Source organism: Nomascus leucogenys, chromosome 18, assembly GCF_006542625.1.
Source record: "Nomascus leucogenys isolate Asia chromosome 18, Asia_NLE_v1, whole genome shotgun sequence".
NCBI lineage: Eukaryota > Metazoa > Chordata > Mammalia > Primates > Hylobatidae > Nomascus > Nomascus leucogenys.
Window position 1 is genome coordinate 95491625 of NC_044398.1, and position 18365 is coordinate 95509989.

The following is an 18365-nucleotide window of genomic DNA, read 5'->3' on the forward strand; positions in this document are numbered from 1 at the left end:
TAAGAAACCACCCCCAAACCATCTCTTTTCTAACGGAGAAGACTGCTTGAAGGTCTGGGCAGGCAAGCTTTGATATGAAAATACCAGCCATTAGAAACAGGGTTCACTCAATGTGGCGATTCCTGCTGTCTTCTCCTTGTCACCACCTGTGCCCAGTGTAATGGCCACCTCCAGATAACACCATGTGTTCAGAACATCATGGCGACCCTCATTTACATATTAAAGGACTAAGGTGGGAGGTCCAGGTTTTTTGCCGGCTATGTAAATGACACACCTGGCCAAACCAATCCCCTGGGCTGTATGCAAATCAGACACCGCCTCCTCAAGCCTCCCCTATAATCTACCACTTTTCTGCCCCACAAAGGGTTTCTCTGTTCCATGCCCCACTCTCTGGTCTCTGTATGGGGAAGCTGTTCTCTTCTTTCTTCCTCCTTTCTTGCCTATTACACTTTTCGCTCCTTAAAACCACTCCATGTGTGTCCGAGTTGTTAATCCTATCAGTGCAAGACCAACAACCTTGGCATTTCTCCAGTCATCAGAGCCGTAACACCTCTACAAACCTCTAATGTGTGCTGATGCAGAGTCACACAAAAATAGACCTCTCCACTGAGGTCTGGTTTTCCTAATGTCACTCAGCCGAGGAAAGGAGCTTACTCTGGAAAGAGGGCTAAGAGGAGAACCCTAGAACCCTGCAGGGCAATGTCTGAGTACTACAAGTGCTTATTAGTCCCTCTGCCTCTAGTGCTGAGCCAGGACACTGTGGTGTAGTGAGTACCAACATTCATCGGCAGGTTCTTATTGGCATCTGCTAGTCTATGTGCCAGGCACTGTGCTGGGCTTTGGGGCACATCTGTTGAACTCTATGTGCTTTTCCAGAGGATGACATGTTATCACTTTTAGTGCTCATATGCTCAGTAACAAATGTATACATGAAAAGGAACAAAAGAATGATTCTGAATATCGAACCAAACCTTAGCCTACATAATTAGTCACATTGTTCACTGACTTAAGTATAATTATTTGAGAACAATTTTTATTAGATATAACTATGATGGCTTTGGCCAAAATTCTATATTTCTCCTATATAATGCTATCATAACTGAAAGTTTAGTAGAAATAGGAATTAATGCTAGAAATATTTTGATTCTACATAAAGAAAAAGCTTTCTTCTATATTTGCCAAAGAATATTTACTTTGCATTTGTCCCTCCATAATAGGGGTCTGATGCCATTAGTTCTCCTTTACTGGCATTAAAAAAGAGCCACAGAACAACTAAGTCCTTTACCAAAAACCTTACCAATCAGAGGTAAATTTTAGAGGAAAAATAAGCTATTGGGGTTCCTAAATTGTCACTCATTTCATCAATGAGTCGTTCCTTCAGTCCATTGTTGTAGAGTCATTTTTAAATGCTATAACTCTGAGTACTTCAGAATGTGACTTTACCTGCAGAGAGGTCTTTAAAGGTGTAATTAAGTTAAAATGAGGTCATATGGGTGGGCCTTAATCTGACACATCTTACAAGAAGAGGAGATGAGGACACACAGGGAAACCCATGTGAAGAGAGAGAAAAGATGGTCATCTGTAAGCCAAGGAGAGAGGCCTCAGAAGAAACCAACCCTGCCAACACCATGATCTCAGACTTCCAGCATCCAGAATTATGAGAAAATAAATTTCTGTTGTTTAAGCCAGGGTTCCCCAACCCCTGGGCCATGGACCTTACTGGGCCACACAGCAGGAGGTGAGCTGCAAGTGAGCGAGCAAAGCTTCATGTGTATTGACAGCCGCTCCTCATTGTTCATGTTACCGCCTGAGCCCCACCTCCTGTCACATCACTGGTGGCACTGGATTTTCATAAAAGTGTGAATCTTATTGGGAACTGAGCTAGGGATCTTGGTTGTGTGCTCCTTATGAGAATCTAGTGCCTGATCTGTCACTGCCTCCCATCAACCCCACATGGGACTGTCTAGTTGCAAGAAAACAAGCCCAGGGCTCCCACTGATTCTACATTATGGCAAGTCGTATAATTAATTCATTATATATTACAATGTAATAATAATAGAAATAAAGTACACAAGAAATGCACTTGAATCATCCTGAAACCATCCCCCCTACCTGGTCCGTGGAAAAACTGCCTTCCACAAAACCCAACCTGGGTGCCAAAATGGTTGGGGACTGCTGGTTAAGCCACCCAGTCTGTGATACTTTGCTATGGCAGCACTAGCCAACTACTACACCTACCTACCTTATAATGAGGGTCCCCTACAAAGTAACCCACAAGCCTCAAACTTCTCTTGGACTTAGAAGCCAAAGAGGTTGCCATGAGGTCCCTAGTGATGGAGGTGACTGCTTTCAATTGACAGATTTATCCAGAATTTACGCAAAGCCCCAGTGGACTATGGATACTTTCACAGTCACGCATTTTTGAACTCCAGACTAGCATTGAGCTAATCCATGTAAGAATATTTTCACAGTTAATCCCTAACGCTTTTACACCAGCCTGAAAGATGAGCTTCTCTGAAGGGTTATGGTAGAGTTTTAAGTATAGAGATATTTCCATTTGGGCACAGATGTTGCAGAAAAAATGTAGCTCTGTATGTTTACTTCTTATAAATCAAATCATGTTTTAATTGTACCAAGGGATTTCCATATTTAAAGGGGCCCTGAAGCAAAACTGTCTATAGTGTAAATAATCCCTCACTCCAATTTATTTTTATAAGCTTTGGTTTTCATAATATTCAAAAAGAAATACACCACTTCTTGTTTGTTTCCTCTTTTTGCTTTTTAATTTGACATAACTTGAGACCTTTTGGAAAAGTCACAAGAAGAATACAAAGAAGAATTTGTTCCTTGACTATTTATTATTTGAAAATTTTAATGACTCACTCGAACTGTTCACTTAATCTCCTGCAGCCACAATTTAGGCTAATAGTGGCATTGACAGAAAATATTTAACTTAATATGATAAACCTAACAATAAGAGTTCCCAAAGTGTTTTGCTGAATACCTGAGAACCACTGGGTATCCTGCTCAACTTTAACTTAGATTATCATTTATTCTTAATGACCCTCTAGGACAGACACTATTTTTATACCCATTTAATAGACGAGGATATTGAAGCATAGAGAACTCTTTTTCCTTGCCCAAGGTGACACAGATCTTGTGATGCTAACTGCAAATCATACCAACCAGATTCCTGGACCCATGGTTCTGACGATCATCTTCTAAATCAGGTGCTGACCAATGACAGACTTTTGGCCAAATCCAACTGCTCCCCCTCCCCCGAGCCCCCATCTATTTTTATATGGTCTGTGAGCTAGGAATGCTTTTTACAATTTCAAATGGTTGACAAAAATCACAGTAATATTTGACCAGTGAACACTGCATGAAACTCAAGTTTCAGTATCTAATAAGTAAAGTTTCATTGGAAGACAGCTACATCTATTCATTTTTGTGTATGGCTGCTTTTCTGCTAAAATGACAGGGCTGAGTAATTGCACAGAGACCTTATGGCCTGCAGAGGCCAAAGTGTTTACTGTCTGACCCTTCACAGACAAAGTCTGCTGATCAGTGTTCTAAGATCCCTTTACGCTTGGAAAAATACTAACAGTAACTGTCTCTCAGTACACCATTAGCCCTTCCCCAGGGAGCTGGCACTAAGTATTTCAGAGGCTATCATTTGATCAATACTTGCCAAAAAATTAATTTTATTTCATTTTTGTTCAAAACAGACTTTTTTAAAACACAGGCTTTTAAAAATATTTGCTCCAAATTTCTTTTGAATTCACTGTTTTTCAAAACAATAAAAGAATTAGACCAGGTGTGGTGACCCTGCCTGTAATCCCAGCACTTTGGAAGGCCAAGGCAGGCAGATCACTTGAGGCCAGGAGTTCAAGACAAGCCTGGCGAACATGGCAAAACCCGTCTCTAACAAAAAAATACAATAATTAGCCAGGGGTGGTGGCATATACCCGTAACCCCAGCTACTTGGGTGGCCGAGGCACAAGAATTGCTTGAACCCGCATGGCAGAGGTTGCTATGAGCCGCGCTTGCACCACTGCACTCCAGCCCGGGTGATGGAGACTCCATTTCAAAAAAGAAAAAAAAAAATTTCAAAAAGTTGTTCATAGAGTATTTGTGGATGTCTATCAATTCAGCCACAACAAAAACAACGGAAATAAGTTTTATCTTGAAAGATGTTTGTCCTTCAAAGTTATGGGTGTCAATATATAGATAAGAAGACACTAGGGTCTTGCTTCTCAAACTCTACTATGCTCTGAATCACCTGGGACTCTTCTAAATGCAGACTCTTATCTAGGGGGTCTGGGGTGGGGCCTGAGACTCTGTATTTCCCACAGGATTCCAGGGGATGCAGATGGTGCTGACAACAGTAAATTGCTAGGGACTACATGGGAAGCTCATGTACACCTAATATTGACAGTGTCCATTAAGGTGGCACTGGGTTTCAGGCGCTATACAAGATGTACTTTACATGCACGTCTTTTTCTTATCAAACCCAAGATGAAATGAAAGCTCAGAGAAAAAATATAATAAAACTGAACTATAAGTCAGTTTTATCTGACTCCAAAGCTCAGACACACTCTCTCAAAGCTACACCTGTTTATCAATGGTGATACTTGGTCCTGCGTTGATAAAAACACATCCTTCAGCATGAGAATGATCAATATCCATTACCCCCATTACAACAAAGCCACATCTAAGAATTCTGAAGCTGCCATATGGCAGGAAACACCTGACTCTTCCTGGCTAAAGATGTCAGCTAGAACTTCCTGATCATGTTTAAGAATCTGCGATAGGGTTTTAAATCCAACCAAGGAAGGCTTTGGGCAGAAGGTGTCTTTCACAGATAAGAAAAATCCTACTTGCAAGATTGAAATAAGACATAGAGGAGGAAAACGCAGAGAGTAGAAATAGTGAACGTTTGAGATTTCTATAGTGTCATTGAAAAAGCATAGGCTTTGAAACTTTTAACTTTTTTTAAAATCATTATTATACTTTAAGTTTTAGGATACACGTGCACAACGCGCAGGTTTGTTACATATGTATACATGTGCCATGTTGGTCCTGATCTTGCTGACTGGAAGTTGAGTTGACTTTGGGTAAATCTCTGTACTTCTCTGAGTCTCAGTGTTTACATCTGTCAAATAGGGACAAAAACGTGTACTTGATCGAATATTACTGTGAAGATTAGAACTACAGCATGAAAGTGTTTGGCAAATAGTAATCAGTAAGTGAATCAATAATAATCACGGAAATAGCAATCATTATTGGGTGTCTAAAACAGTGATGCTCTGAGGACTTATCTTGGTTTTAAGAAAGGAAATAGCAAATTTATAGCTATTGAACTATTTTGCTCGGCCACTAAACATAATGCTAAACATAATAGTTAATGGCAAATATTTTAGTATTACATGAATTGCAAGCACTTATATTTGGGAGTTTTAATGTGATAAGATATGTCTAGCTTCCAGTGGGAAGTCAGGGGACAGACCACGGGTGTCTGGGCTAGGATTCCTGTCCGGCAGAGCCACTGTAGGCAATGGTGAGAAGCCACTACTTGCTATAATTGAGACATAGCTCCTCCAATTTGGCACATTTCACTTATTTATCTCATAGCCTGTTCCTATAAACATTTTAGTTTGCAATCTCTGATTAGGAAAAAAAAAATGAGAAACTATTATTGAACTGAAAACAGTGGAGTTTACAGGTCTCTGCAAAGAACCTAGAAGGCCTTCTGTACTCTCTTCTCATCTTCTTGGGAATAAGAGCCTCTAAGATACTGGCAAGAGCCTAAAAAGCTGTCTAGACAGGCTTCTCTACTGTCACTTCTTTCATATTTCAAGTACTATTACAGAACTATTTAGGAGGGACTCTATTTGTGGAAGGAGGACGAGATTCTTCGTCTTGAATTACCTTCCTAAGCCTTCTCAGATTAGGCTTAAAATTTTGACGTGACTTTTTTGGTGGGAGTAGAAAATACACATCACCTTTCAATCTCTGAAAGAGTGACTGGATGAAGTTGTTGATGCCTGCCACAACATACACACACATACTCGCACACACACTGCCCCTTCCCCTGCTCTGGCTAAAAACAACCATAATATTTCAGCTAGTGAAAATCATTTTAAAAAATGAAAGAGAACAGGGGGGATTTCAATCTTTACAATACCACATGCACATCAAACAAACACTAGAATCATACAAATAGTTTTTTTTCTCTCCAGAGGAAATATCAGTGATATTGGGGTGTTTGTGTTTTAAAATGATACTGGGTTTAATACAATAAGTGTGCATCGATTAACCTTTGCGTCAGATTTAAATGTATAACCCATTAACTAATTTAATCTCTCAACAAAATAACAGCCGTTGGCATTATTCTTTGACTAATCCTTGTTTAGTTTCCATAATGGTACACAGTTTAATGAAAAAGTCATTAGAATGTAGCATACGGCATAATTAATTCTGGCTGATTCTTTTGGTGTAAATAGCTAATGCAGATGCGGAATTCCATTTTCCACTGGCTTTATTAATCTTTCATAAACCAATATTTTGACTGTAATGTGTTATAACAATTCCATGGAAGTTCCAGAAATGCATTAACTGTCATTGATGTAGTTACTCAAAGTAGGGTTTTGCCATTTGTCAGTTGGGTCTTCAAAACTACATTTTCCAAAGACAACAGGACAGCTCTGTTTTATACGTAGAGAATGAGCATCTACATGTAATTAACAGAAAGGGTATTAAACACTATTGGGTCAATTTATTTCTATTTACACACCAACTTAATTGGTTGGGGGAATAAGAACAATAAATTTTGAAAAGAACGATAAAAGTGGGAAGCAAAAAGTCTTTCAAACTAGAGAGTTTATAACCTAATGATAACAAGTTAAAACATTAAAAAAAATCGTGTCACCTTGGGTTTGAAATCGCTGGTAATTTACTTTTTTAAAAGATTTAGACAAAACCGGGAAATAAGTTTCACAATAGCCTTTGTCCTAGGCACCGGATTAGTAATTAAGAACCCAATCTCCAGGGTTGCCGAATAGTTGATAATCTGCTCCTAAGTCTCCCAGCACCACAGGGTTTAATGCACATATTAGTAATAATAAGAGTCTTAATTATAAGACTGTTACTCACTGTGAGTATGGATACAAGTGCTAACTCACCAACAGGTGTTTTGCTTATTTATTTTTATTTTTTATTATAATTGTTATTTTTAATACAGCTTTCAATGGCTGCCTACCACTGAAAGGATAAATTCCAAAACTCAGATTTCATTATGTAAAATTGTAAGGTCTTTTGCAACCTTTCTCTAGAAGGTACTCTTTAATCTCAGCAGACCAGTATTTCTCAGTCTTTGGAAAAAACGTCAGCTTGGCTCAGAAATTCCCATCAGTACGTATCAGGTGAAGATCAAGCATGTGTATTTTTTTTAAAAGTTTTCTCAATGGATTCTAAAGAATAAAGGTTGAGAAACACCTTGGGACCCTACCAACCACCTCCATATTCCCTCCTGCAATGATCTTTACCCACTTTCTTGTCGGGTGAACTCTTACCCTTTAAGAGTCAATTTACACCACCCCTTGGACTCCTCATGCAGAGAGCCTTGTTATTCTTTTGGCTCTAGCAGGTATCATTGTGTACTACACACACATTGATAGTTTGTTCTGCATCCCTCTACCACCCTGTTGACTTCTAGAGGGAAGGCCTGGGTTTGTTTTGCTACCTGGGCACCTAGCACAGTGTCTAGCACCCAATACTACAATTCTGCAAAAAAAGGTGAATTCATGGAAACAAGGATTAAGTGTTAACACAGGGTCTGTCTCTTTGGCCCTTCCCTGATGAACATCAAACAACTGAGTGCCATCCAGCTAAGGTCATGGGTTCATGCAGTATATAACCGCTAAAACTGTGCAATTTAAAAAACCAAAAGAAAAACTCTCAAGGGCTTAAACTGGTGGCTTTATTACCACTGAGCTCTTCGAGCCAAGCTCAGCAAAGTAGGGACAATGTTTTTGTACGGGCCATAAACTAAGAATGGCTTTCACATTTTTACATGTTTGAAAAAAAGCCACTATTTTGTGACACATGAAAATTGTATAAAATCTAAATTTCTATGTCCTTAGTTTTATTGGAAAACAATCATGCCCGTTTATTTACATATTGTCTATGGCTATCTTTACATGGCAATGGCAGAACTCAGTAGTTGAAACAGGGATCATAGGGATTACAAAGTCAAAAACACTATCTGTGCCTACACTGACAAGTTGTTTGCAGACCCCTGCTTTAAGCTAACAAGTTGTACATTCCTAAATTTGGCTTGGTTTTCTTACAGTCAAGCTACCCAGTGGTATCACGTTTCTTATGCCATCATCATCCTCACTACTACCATCATTACAGATGTCACTATACATTGCAAGTTTACATTTTTTTTTTTTTTAATGGTTGTGCAGGGAAGGGTTGACTCTAGCAGGCCTGGGCTACCTCAAACCTTGCACATTTTCCAAAACAGTTTGTCCTTAGGATTGGACTTTGGCCAGCTCCTGGGAGATGAAATATCAGCCCTTAGAATGTTATCTGCCTGATAAGATTATTTTTGCGCCAGCCATGGTGGCTCATACTTGTAATCCCAGCACTTTGGAAGACCGAGGTGGGAGGATTGCTTGAGGTCAGGAGTTCAAGACCAGCCTGGCTAACGTAATGAAACCCCATCTCTACTGAAAATACAAAAGTTAGCTGGGTGTGGTGGTGGGCACCAGTAATACCAGCTACTTGGGAGGCAGAGGTTGCAGTGAAACAAGATTGCACCCCTGCACTCCAGCCTGGGTGACAGAGTGAGAGACTCCATCTCAAAAACAAAAATTGTTTTTGTATGCCTGAGGCCTTGGACCACACCATACAGGTTTGATCCAATTGTTTATGGTAACCATTTATGGTGAATTCCTGTTCCTCACACCTCCATAGCATGGGCTGAGGTTTGAGAGTTGGTCAGTCATGCAGGTGCAGCTTGCCTATGTGAGGAACCTCTAATAAAAACACTGGACACTAAGGCTCAGGTGAGCTTCACTGCTAACATTATGCCTGTGCTGTCATATGCCATTTCTGGAAAAATTAAGCACATCTGTGTGACTCCATGGTGAGAGGACTTCACCCCATGCACTTTTCCTTTTTGCTAATTTTTCATCTGTATCCTTTTGTAATAATAAACTAACTGTGAGTGTAACAGCCTTTTTGAACTCTGAGTCCTTCTAATGAATCATGGAGCCTGAGAGTGGTCTTGGGCATTCCCAACACAGCTGTGTGGTACAAAATCAAAGTTTATGCTTTACGCTTCTGAAGTAAACAATCACAATACAATGCTCCAAAGAGGAAACATTTACATGAAAGTCTTCAAATTCTTTGACTGCCATTGATGACTGCAGCTGTTCATACATTATTAGTGGTAGCAACCAGTGGGGCATGAGAGTTGTTAAGGTATTCTGTGAATATGTGGCATCTTGAATAGTGTCAATGAGGACAGAATTTCTCAAACCCAGCACTATTGACATTTTGGGCCAGATAAACTATTTGTGGTCAAGGAATGTCTTGCGCATTGTAGGGTGTTTTGAAGCATCCTTGGCCTCCACCCACTAGATGTCAGCAGTGAACAACCCTCCGCAATCCCCACCCCCACCACTACCCAAGATGTAACAATGAAACAAATGTTTCCAGAAGTTGCCAAATTCCCCTAAGACAATGGTCACTCCATGTTAAGAATCACTAATCCAGGACTTGGGTTAACTAAAGCATTGGTGGGAGGTAACTTGTAGGTAGAAAATGAGCTTTGGAGTCACAGAGATAACAGCTTTGGCCCCACTCCTTAACTTTCACAGTCAGCACCCATTGGCATTGTAACTTCACTGGATCTAATTTACCTGCACATCGAACGTAACAACACTTGTCCTGAAAACTTCTAATTTATGTACATATATGTAAAGGTCTCAACATGAACTCTGGCTTGTGGCAGACAATATTAAACACAAATGTGTTTTCATTCATTATTATTATTATTTTGAGATGGAGTCTTGCTCTATTGCCCAGGCTGGAGTGCAGGGGCGCGATCTCGGCTCACTGCAAGCTCCACCTCCCAGGTTCACGCCATTCTCCTGCCTCAGCCTCCCCAGTAGCTGGGACTACAAGCGCCCACCACCACATCCGGATAATTTTTTTTTTTTTTTTGTATTTTTAGTAGAGACGGGGTTTCACCATATTAGCCAGGATGGTCTCCATCTTCTGACCTCGTGATCCACCCGCCTTGGCCTCCCAAAGTGCTGGGATTACAGGCGTGAGCCACTGTGCCCTGCTTTCATTCATTATTATATTCTGTGACCTCATGAATAGAAGACACTGACGACATGCTCTCATCTACGCGTCCTGAGGATGCTGTATAGCAAAGCAGTGAAAAAAACACAGGCTTGAAACTTAGAAAAAAACGCCTTTATATAATAACCAGATGTTTTTAACAGGGTAGTTCTGTGATTTGGCGAATGAGGTAAGCTTTCCCAGAAACCTTGACTTCATAATTTGATCATGAAAATAATGGGATAGCATTTTCATGAGGATTTGAGGAGAAACAAGATGTTCAGCACAGAGCAAGTACCTGGAAGTGGCTTGCTGTTGTTGATGGTTTGAGTTTCTCACTATGTGGACAATGGTAACTTAAAACTTCCCCTGTGAAATTTATCCGGAGTCAGATATCCAAACCTCATCCGCCTCCCATAGCCTGGATGTGAGTGTTTTTGTACAAGGACTATCTTGACACCCCCTACTTTTGGGGGGATCAGTTCTTGACAGACTTCCCACACAAAAGAAAGAGAACCAATTTATTTCAAAATAAAAACTGCAAAATGTAGTTTTTAGCACATAAGCAAGTACTGATCTTATCTGAAGATCAAAAAACCCCACAGGCTTTATCAAAGATAAGCTGCATTCCCTCTGTGGGATCTAGAAGGACGCAGATAAAAATTAAGGCCAAATATGGGCAGGGCTGGAATAAAACCTGATAAGACAGAAGGGGGGAGGAAAGGAGAGAAGCGAAGTGAATTACAACTAAAAGGGGAGGCAAAGGTAAGCAGATGTACAAGATAAACTCTTTGAAGTGGAACATTTCCAGGCTACAAATCCTGTGCTTGGGGACTTAAATCTGGACTCTCCTGTACCAGTCCACTGAAGTGCACTGCATGTGAATTTGGCAGATGTGTAAATTATACAAAACATCCCAGAGCCAAAGGTCATTGGTTCATGAGGAACTGCTCCTTATGGCCATTGATTTGAGTCTAGTCCTCCTGGCGGGTATGAGAAAATGTTGGAGCCAAGAGGGGCACCTGAATATTTGCTGCTTTGAGGGGCTTGGATGGTAACAGTTACCTTGTAAACCCACACTGTGCTCTTTCATCCCAAACAAGGCATGCTTCATACCCAGGACTTTTTTTTAGCCAAATCACCCTTGAGCCCAATGCCAATCTGAATAAAATAGAGCAAACTTGTGTCAGGGACCACAGTGATCAAAGGTGGGTTCTAGACAATCTTACTTTTCTCAGATGCTATTGTATCCAAATTGTAGGAAGGGAATTGAAAAGAGGTACAGCTAAAAGTATGACTAAAAGTCATTCTCTTAACTGTAATAGACTCTTGGTGGTGGAAGTGGGAGGAAAAATGCGAGGGAGCCTTCATGGACCTTCTTTTGACCCAATTCTGACATGAATCATGGTTCACTCTAGCCCACAGAAAACCAATACCTTTGTATGGGTAATCCAAGGTCAAATACAGTTGCTCTTTTGAGATAAGCAATCAAAGAGTATTATAGCCACCCTCTTCATTTTTAAACTTCATATTGAGATCCAAATCCACTTTCCCATCACCTAGCCCAGCATCAGGTCATGTGATCTGTGGCCAGGTCCTTTCCGACATGGATATAATCAATCGAGGTGATTTTGGTGATCACATGAATCTCTTCTATTTCTATTTTACAGTCTGTGATGTTCTCTGATGCTCATATTATCTGATCCTCCCTGTAACCCTAGGGTGAGCTTGTTTCAAGACCTGACCACCTTTCAAATGTGACTTTGCAGTCAGGCATGGTGCATTTTTAGTTCCTGTCATTTTCTTTTCTGGAGTATCCATTCAGAATCTCCTTATTCCCCCCAAATTCCACTAATAATAAGTATCCCTAGGGGTGGTTTTTGTTATCTTCAAGGTTTTCAAGTTGATGTACTCTGCATCTCCTTATTTTTACTTTAATTGTATGTTTCTCATCTCTGGGACCTAACTGTATCTTACATCTGCATTTCCGTTAGAAGATCTTTGCCCTTCCCTATTGATCATGTCTCATGGAGTAATTTAACTCAATTCCAATTTGCCTTTGCAGGCGGGGTGCTCTCCATCCATGGAAGTGAGTTATGTGTGTTCAAGTGGTGCATCTTATGAATCTTGTTAAGCTTTGCTGCCTTATAGCCCCACTGATGGAATATTTAATCACAGAAATGAGTTGGCAGATATGATATACAACGTGGGTGAGCTTTGCAGTGTGTATCTTACTGGCAATTGAGAAACAGATAAATTTACCATTTGTCAGCACCGTGCTGACAACTTTGTATAACCTTCTGTTATTTATTTTGATTTTACTTTACTTATTTATGAAGACTAAAGGTGCCATAAATCAACAGTTTCATCGGCTGGATATCGTGATTATCTCTAGAAGACACTACTTTAAAAAAAAATATATATATTTTTTATTAGAAGACAAGCGAAATTCTTACAATGACACAGAAAGTGTAAGAATCCCCTCTGAGGCCTATTCCTCCAGATTCTTGGAAACACTATTTTTAACTACACTAAATAACATGAGGCCTGCTACTGGGTACAGATACTGTGAGTCTACTTCTCCTTACTGCCTTGATTTTACTTAAACTCTAAAGAAGGGCCATACACATCGGCCAAAGACTTCATGACTCACCTGGATTTGTGTGTGGGGACTTACAATCATTTGTCTTGAATAAGCCTCAAGGACTCTGGAGATGATTAGATTTTAGGAGAAATTATCAATGCTATTTTTGCTTTATGGAAAACTACCCATCTCTCCTGGGTGAAGGTTTATATTAATATATGTCATGGGATATGCTGATGTATGTGTATCTGCTCTGAAGACTGGCACGGAATAAGCATTTAGAAAGATTTTTATAAGTATGACTTGATGAGAATTCAGAAGAGAAAAACCATCCAAAATACATTAGAACATTCTCAGTGCTTCCTCTGGAAGGCACGTGTGAGGGAGAAGGAATGTCATAATTTATCAATGCAAATAGTAATTAAAGGTCCTCATTAAGTGCAATGGCTCTTCCTGCCTCCCCCCACTCTTCCCCCGCCACCCAAGTTTGCAATAAAAACATACTCGGGGAGTCAAAACGTTACATACAAAAATCAATAACTTGCCTTTTTTTTTTTTTTTTTTTGAGACAGAATTTGCTCTTGTCACTCGGGCTGGAGTGCAATGGTGCAATCTTGGCTCACTGCAACCTTTGCCTCCCAGGTTCAAGTGACTCTTCTGCCTCAGCCTCCCAAATAGCTGGTATTACAGGGGCACGCCACTATGCCCAGCTAGTTCTTTTTTATTCTTAGTAGAAACAGGATTTCGCCATGTTAGTCAGGCTGGTCTCCAACTCCTGAGACCACCCTCCTCGGCCTCTCAAAGTGCTGGGATTACAGGCGTGAGCCACCACGCATGGTCAATAACTTGCCATTTCATAATTAAAAGAGAAAATAAATGTTAGGGACAAGTCTACTAAATTAAGAAAATTACCTTTAGGAGAGATTGAAAATATTGATTTTAATTTACAAAATATGTGAACTTTCATGCCTCATTCTGAGAGACAACTGGAGGCTGGGTTGTTAATTCTGCATAAGCTTCAGAAAATCAAATAATTACACTATGGGAATATTATAAAATATGTCACTAACACACAACCTTATGTACAGAAATGACTAAGAAGTCTGGCTTTCTATCTTAAGCAGATACAGAGCCAGCCTACTAAAAATACAAAGCAAATCAATGACAAGGTCTTCATTTCAGCTTTTAGGCACACTCAGAAGTGCAAGATAAATTCAGACTATTTTTATAGCTGGGGAAATTTGAAATGCCCCATAAATTCTTCGTCATGGATATGTAGATACGTGACCGTAATAATTATACCTGGATATGGAAATGAATGCACTCTGCATCTATCGCTTTGCACAGGTCCATTCCACAGATGCAGGTGCCTGAAACTTCAGATTTAAGCCAGCCAGACTTTCAGTGTTTGCGGGACTTCAAATATTTCAAAGGAATTGCTCTGCAGTGTTAAAATTACAGCAACATGTCCCCACATTGCTGAATATTATGAGCTCTGTCTACCTACATACAAACGTACAGTTGAAAAGAGGAAAACATGTGGATTTTCCAGATAATCCAGACAGTGGCAGCATGAAACACAGATACTCAGATTTCTCATGTAACACTTGTGAATGTGGTGGTGGTGGTGGCAGCTGGAATCATACAGAATGATTATGTTTCCTCTCTTCTTTCATTTTATTGGTTTGCACACAGAGCAGTAGCATGATCATAGGAGACAGTCGATTGGAATCATGACCTTTAATATTAAAAAAAAAATAAACAGGCTGGGCACATCACTTGAGGTCAGAAGTTCAAGACCAGCCTAGCCAACATGGCAAAACCCTGTCTCTACAAAAAAATACAAAAACGAGCCGGGCATGGTGGCGGGCACCTGTAGTCCCAGATACTTGGGAGGCTAAGGCAGGAGAATTGCATGAACCCAGGAGGCGGAGGTTGCAGTGAGTCGAGATGATGCTACTGCACTCCAACCTGGGCAACAGAGCAAAACTGACTCAAAAAAAAAAAAGGGCCGGGCGCGGTGGCTCACGCCTGTAATCCCAGCACTTTGGGAGGCCGAGTCGGGTGGATCAGGAGGTCAGGAGATCGAGACTATCCTGGCTAACATGGTGAAACCCCATCTCTACTAAAAATACAAAAATTAGCCAGGCGTGGTAGCGGACGTATGTAGTCCCAGCTACTCGGCAGGCTGAGGCAGGAGAATCGCTTGAATCCGGGAGGCGGAGCTTGCAGTGAGCTGAGACCGTGCCGCTGCACTCCAGCCTGGGTGACAGAGCAAGACTCCGTCTCGAAAAAACAAAAAAAAAAAAAAAAACAAAAACCCCAGTATCAACTGGTTGTAAAGAACATGATCTCTGAGGTGATCAAAGCCTGATTTCAAAATCTGGCCTCCTCCCGACCAGCTGAAATCTCAGAGCACTAATACCAACTTTTTGCATTTTAGTTTCCTCATTTGGAAAATCGCCATGAGGATTAAATACATTAAACTTATGTACAGTGCTTAGAACAGTGCTGTCCCATAGAAAGTATCCAGTAAATATTAACTTACATTATAACATTTTCTCTTCCTCTAACCTAATGATCTAACTTCTGAGGCTGGGCCCTGGGCTAATCTGAATAGCTGCTCTAATGTTCCAGAAGTCATGCAGATTAATTTATTCTTATAGTTATAAATCAGTCTTAACTGTTTCTCTCGTCTTAGTGTCCTCCTAAACACCCACAGATACGTTTCTGGCTATGAAATCACAAGTAACGGGCATATTAGGTATTTTCCCGCTTAATAGACCCAAGGGCGACTGTCGACTCCATTGTGCAGGACCAGAAAAATGTAAAAATGCATTTCTCCCTCTCCACCACAATGCTCACATCCATACCCTTCCTCCCCACAAGAAGGCTTCTTGTTCTTCACTGGACTATTTTAGGCTGAAAATATGCACTCAGATATGTGCATACAGACAGAGAAACTGACATTTCTTGAGTCTAACTACTCCATTCATAGGCAGTGCCTGCTGCGGAGACATGGAAGCTGTTGTCTGACTTTTCAACCATTGGGAGTATTTGATTTCCTTGCAGCTTTGCACAAAGATGCATCCCAGCAATACACGCCATGTTCTCTGTGTCCCCTGAATAAACTGCCATGCCCCTGATCCCAGAAATTAACACCCCCTAAATGAACACGCTGAGAACTAAAAGACTGGTACTCTCATCAGTGAAGAAAAGAATCTCTCTCTCTCTCATAGCATACTCAGAATTCAGCAGAATATGCGGCTAACTTTCCCTTCCTGGCAAAGAGATTAACATATTCATTTTTCTTTACTAAATGTTTACACAGTGCTGGCTACACACCACTCTTCATATATTAACCCATTTAATTCTAATAAATTACTATGAGTTTGTTACTGTCATCTCCATTTAACAGATGAGGAAACTGAGGCACAGAGAGGTTAAGTAACCTGCCCAGAGTCACACTGCTGGTTGGTAGGGGAGGCAGAATCTGAACCTGAGCTGTGTAGGCATGGTTTCCATGTTCCTTACTCAGCAGAGGTGTCTTCTCAGGAGGTAGGGTTTGCAATATGATCATGGAAAGCCTGACGGCTCAGTCTCTTCCCCCATAAGAGTGAACACAGCTATTTTGCAGTGTTAGAATCCCTGGACTTAACCCAGGCTCCTGGTAAAACTCACACATGAAGAACAGCTCCAAACATCGCCTACGTAAAATCCAGGAATCAGTTATCCTGTTGAGCCTTTCCAGATTTACCACATTTTTTAACTTAAATTTTGTCAGACTGGTTGTTGTGCCAGAGTAGCTAAGTTTTCTATGTTCCCTTCTCATCTACAAGGGTCAGCGTTTAGTAATAGGAAAATGACAAAAGTTAAGCAGCCCAGGAAGAAAGAAAGCAAGGGGTATGACTTACCGTCAAGAGGTTACTAAGGGAGTGGCTCTAGATCAACGGATTATTTATTTCTCTTTATTAAAAAACAGGAGCCACATCAAAGAATGACGTCTTTTAAATATCCATGTGGCAAGTCTACTACTAAGGTCCTAAGTATTCAATGCAGCCTTGTTCAAGAGCAAGGAGACACACAGGCAGTAGTGACGGGCCAAGCCTGGGACATCGAGACATGAAATCTCAGCCACTACTGCTTCTGGGTTATGCTCTCCCAAAATTTCTAAGAGAATGGATTTCCCAGTTGAGAGGTAATTGGTGCTTAGGCAGGGAAGGGGTGAGGAGAGAGACATATTCTGGAAGGCAAAGTAGAGAGAAAAGGAATTGCTAAGAGAAATTGATTAATGAACAAAGACAGACAACTTATTAGTTATTGAAATAGGCCTTCCCTTGGCAATTCAAAATCACTCCCACATGATTGGAATAATTAAGCCAACTCAACTCTCTGCTTTGCCAGGAAAAAGAAAATGCCAATCCCAAATGGAAATGTATGGCTAAAACACACATTCAGGCACTTTGAAATACAATGGGCGTGAGCAGCTCTCCATTTGTTCAATACACTATTGAACAAAGTCACAATGCTTTTTTAGGGCAAAATCAATGTGAATTGTCCTAACGAGCAGTGGCTCCATGCTGACCCCCCAACCATGAAACTTACACTATTCCCTTGTAATTTTTAAACTGTTTTAAGTACTCTTGATTTTGCCCAAAGAAATCATTTAGAACTTGTTAGGACAGGAATTCACTTGCTTCAGGTTATTTTACAAAACTCATTCATTCTTGGCAGGCAAAGCACATTTAGAAAAGACCAAGAAGACTTCGTGCAAAGAGAATCTCCGTACCTGCATAGAATTCGGGACTGTAGACTGCGCCCACAACTGGATTCAATTTCCAGCCTTAAAACAAATATACAAAAACGTTATTATCACATTTGATTCAACATCTTATATAATTGCAAATGAATCACAAATCAAATGGGTTAAAGTATCTTATTTTGTATCTTAAAAGGTAAAGGAGGTGTTGTTTGGGCATGCATAAAAATACTTAAAAACCACACATAAGAAAATAGATTCATGCCCTTCTTGGATTTTCTGCCAGTACAAGTTAATGGAATGGAAACTACTGACCAGCCACAAGTGAACCCTTTGAAAATGACATGGTAATTAATTTTCTACTTCATCAATATTTTTTAGAACTACTATAATAATTTCAATTTTGTCTTATTTTATATATCACTGCTAGATAATCCATCACACCCCTCTGCATTAAGTTCACAAAAATTAGAAAGCTTGCATAAACAAAATTCTTGGCAGCAATACATTCTAAAAATTGTCATTCCTAATTATAACCTCGAGATATTACAGAATTCCAAAGTGCTTCATGAAAACCAAAGAAAATGATATTTTATCCCCTAGAGATTTACTGTAGAATACATTTTAATGCATTCAGGAACCGTAAAAAATTCTTAATCAATG

General features: G+C 40.2%; 1 protein-coding gene across 14 annotated transcripts in view; it reads right to left on the reverse strand.

The window, feature by feature from the left end:
- Nucleotides 1-18365, reverse strand: part of RBFOX1 (RNA binding fox-1 homolog 1) — a 2489097-nt gene that overhangs the window by 88159 nt on the left and 2382573 nt on the right. For all 14 annotated transcript variants that reach the window (XM_030799104.1, XM_030799108.1, XM_030799109.1 and 11 more), the window contains one exon: nt 17733-17786. In XM_030799104.1, coding sequence (XP_030654964.1) covers nt 17733-17786 — 54 coding nt within the window. The remainder of the gene's footprint in view (nt 1-17732; nt 17787-18365) is intronic.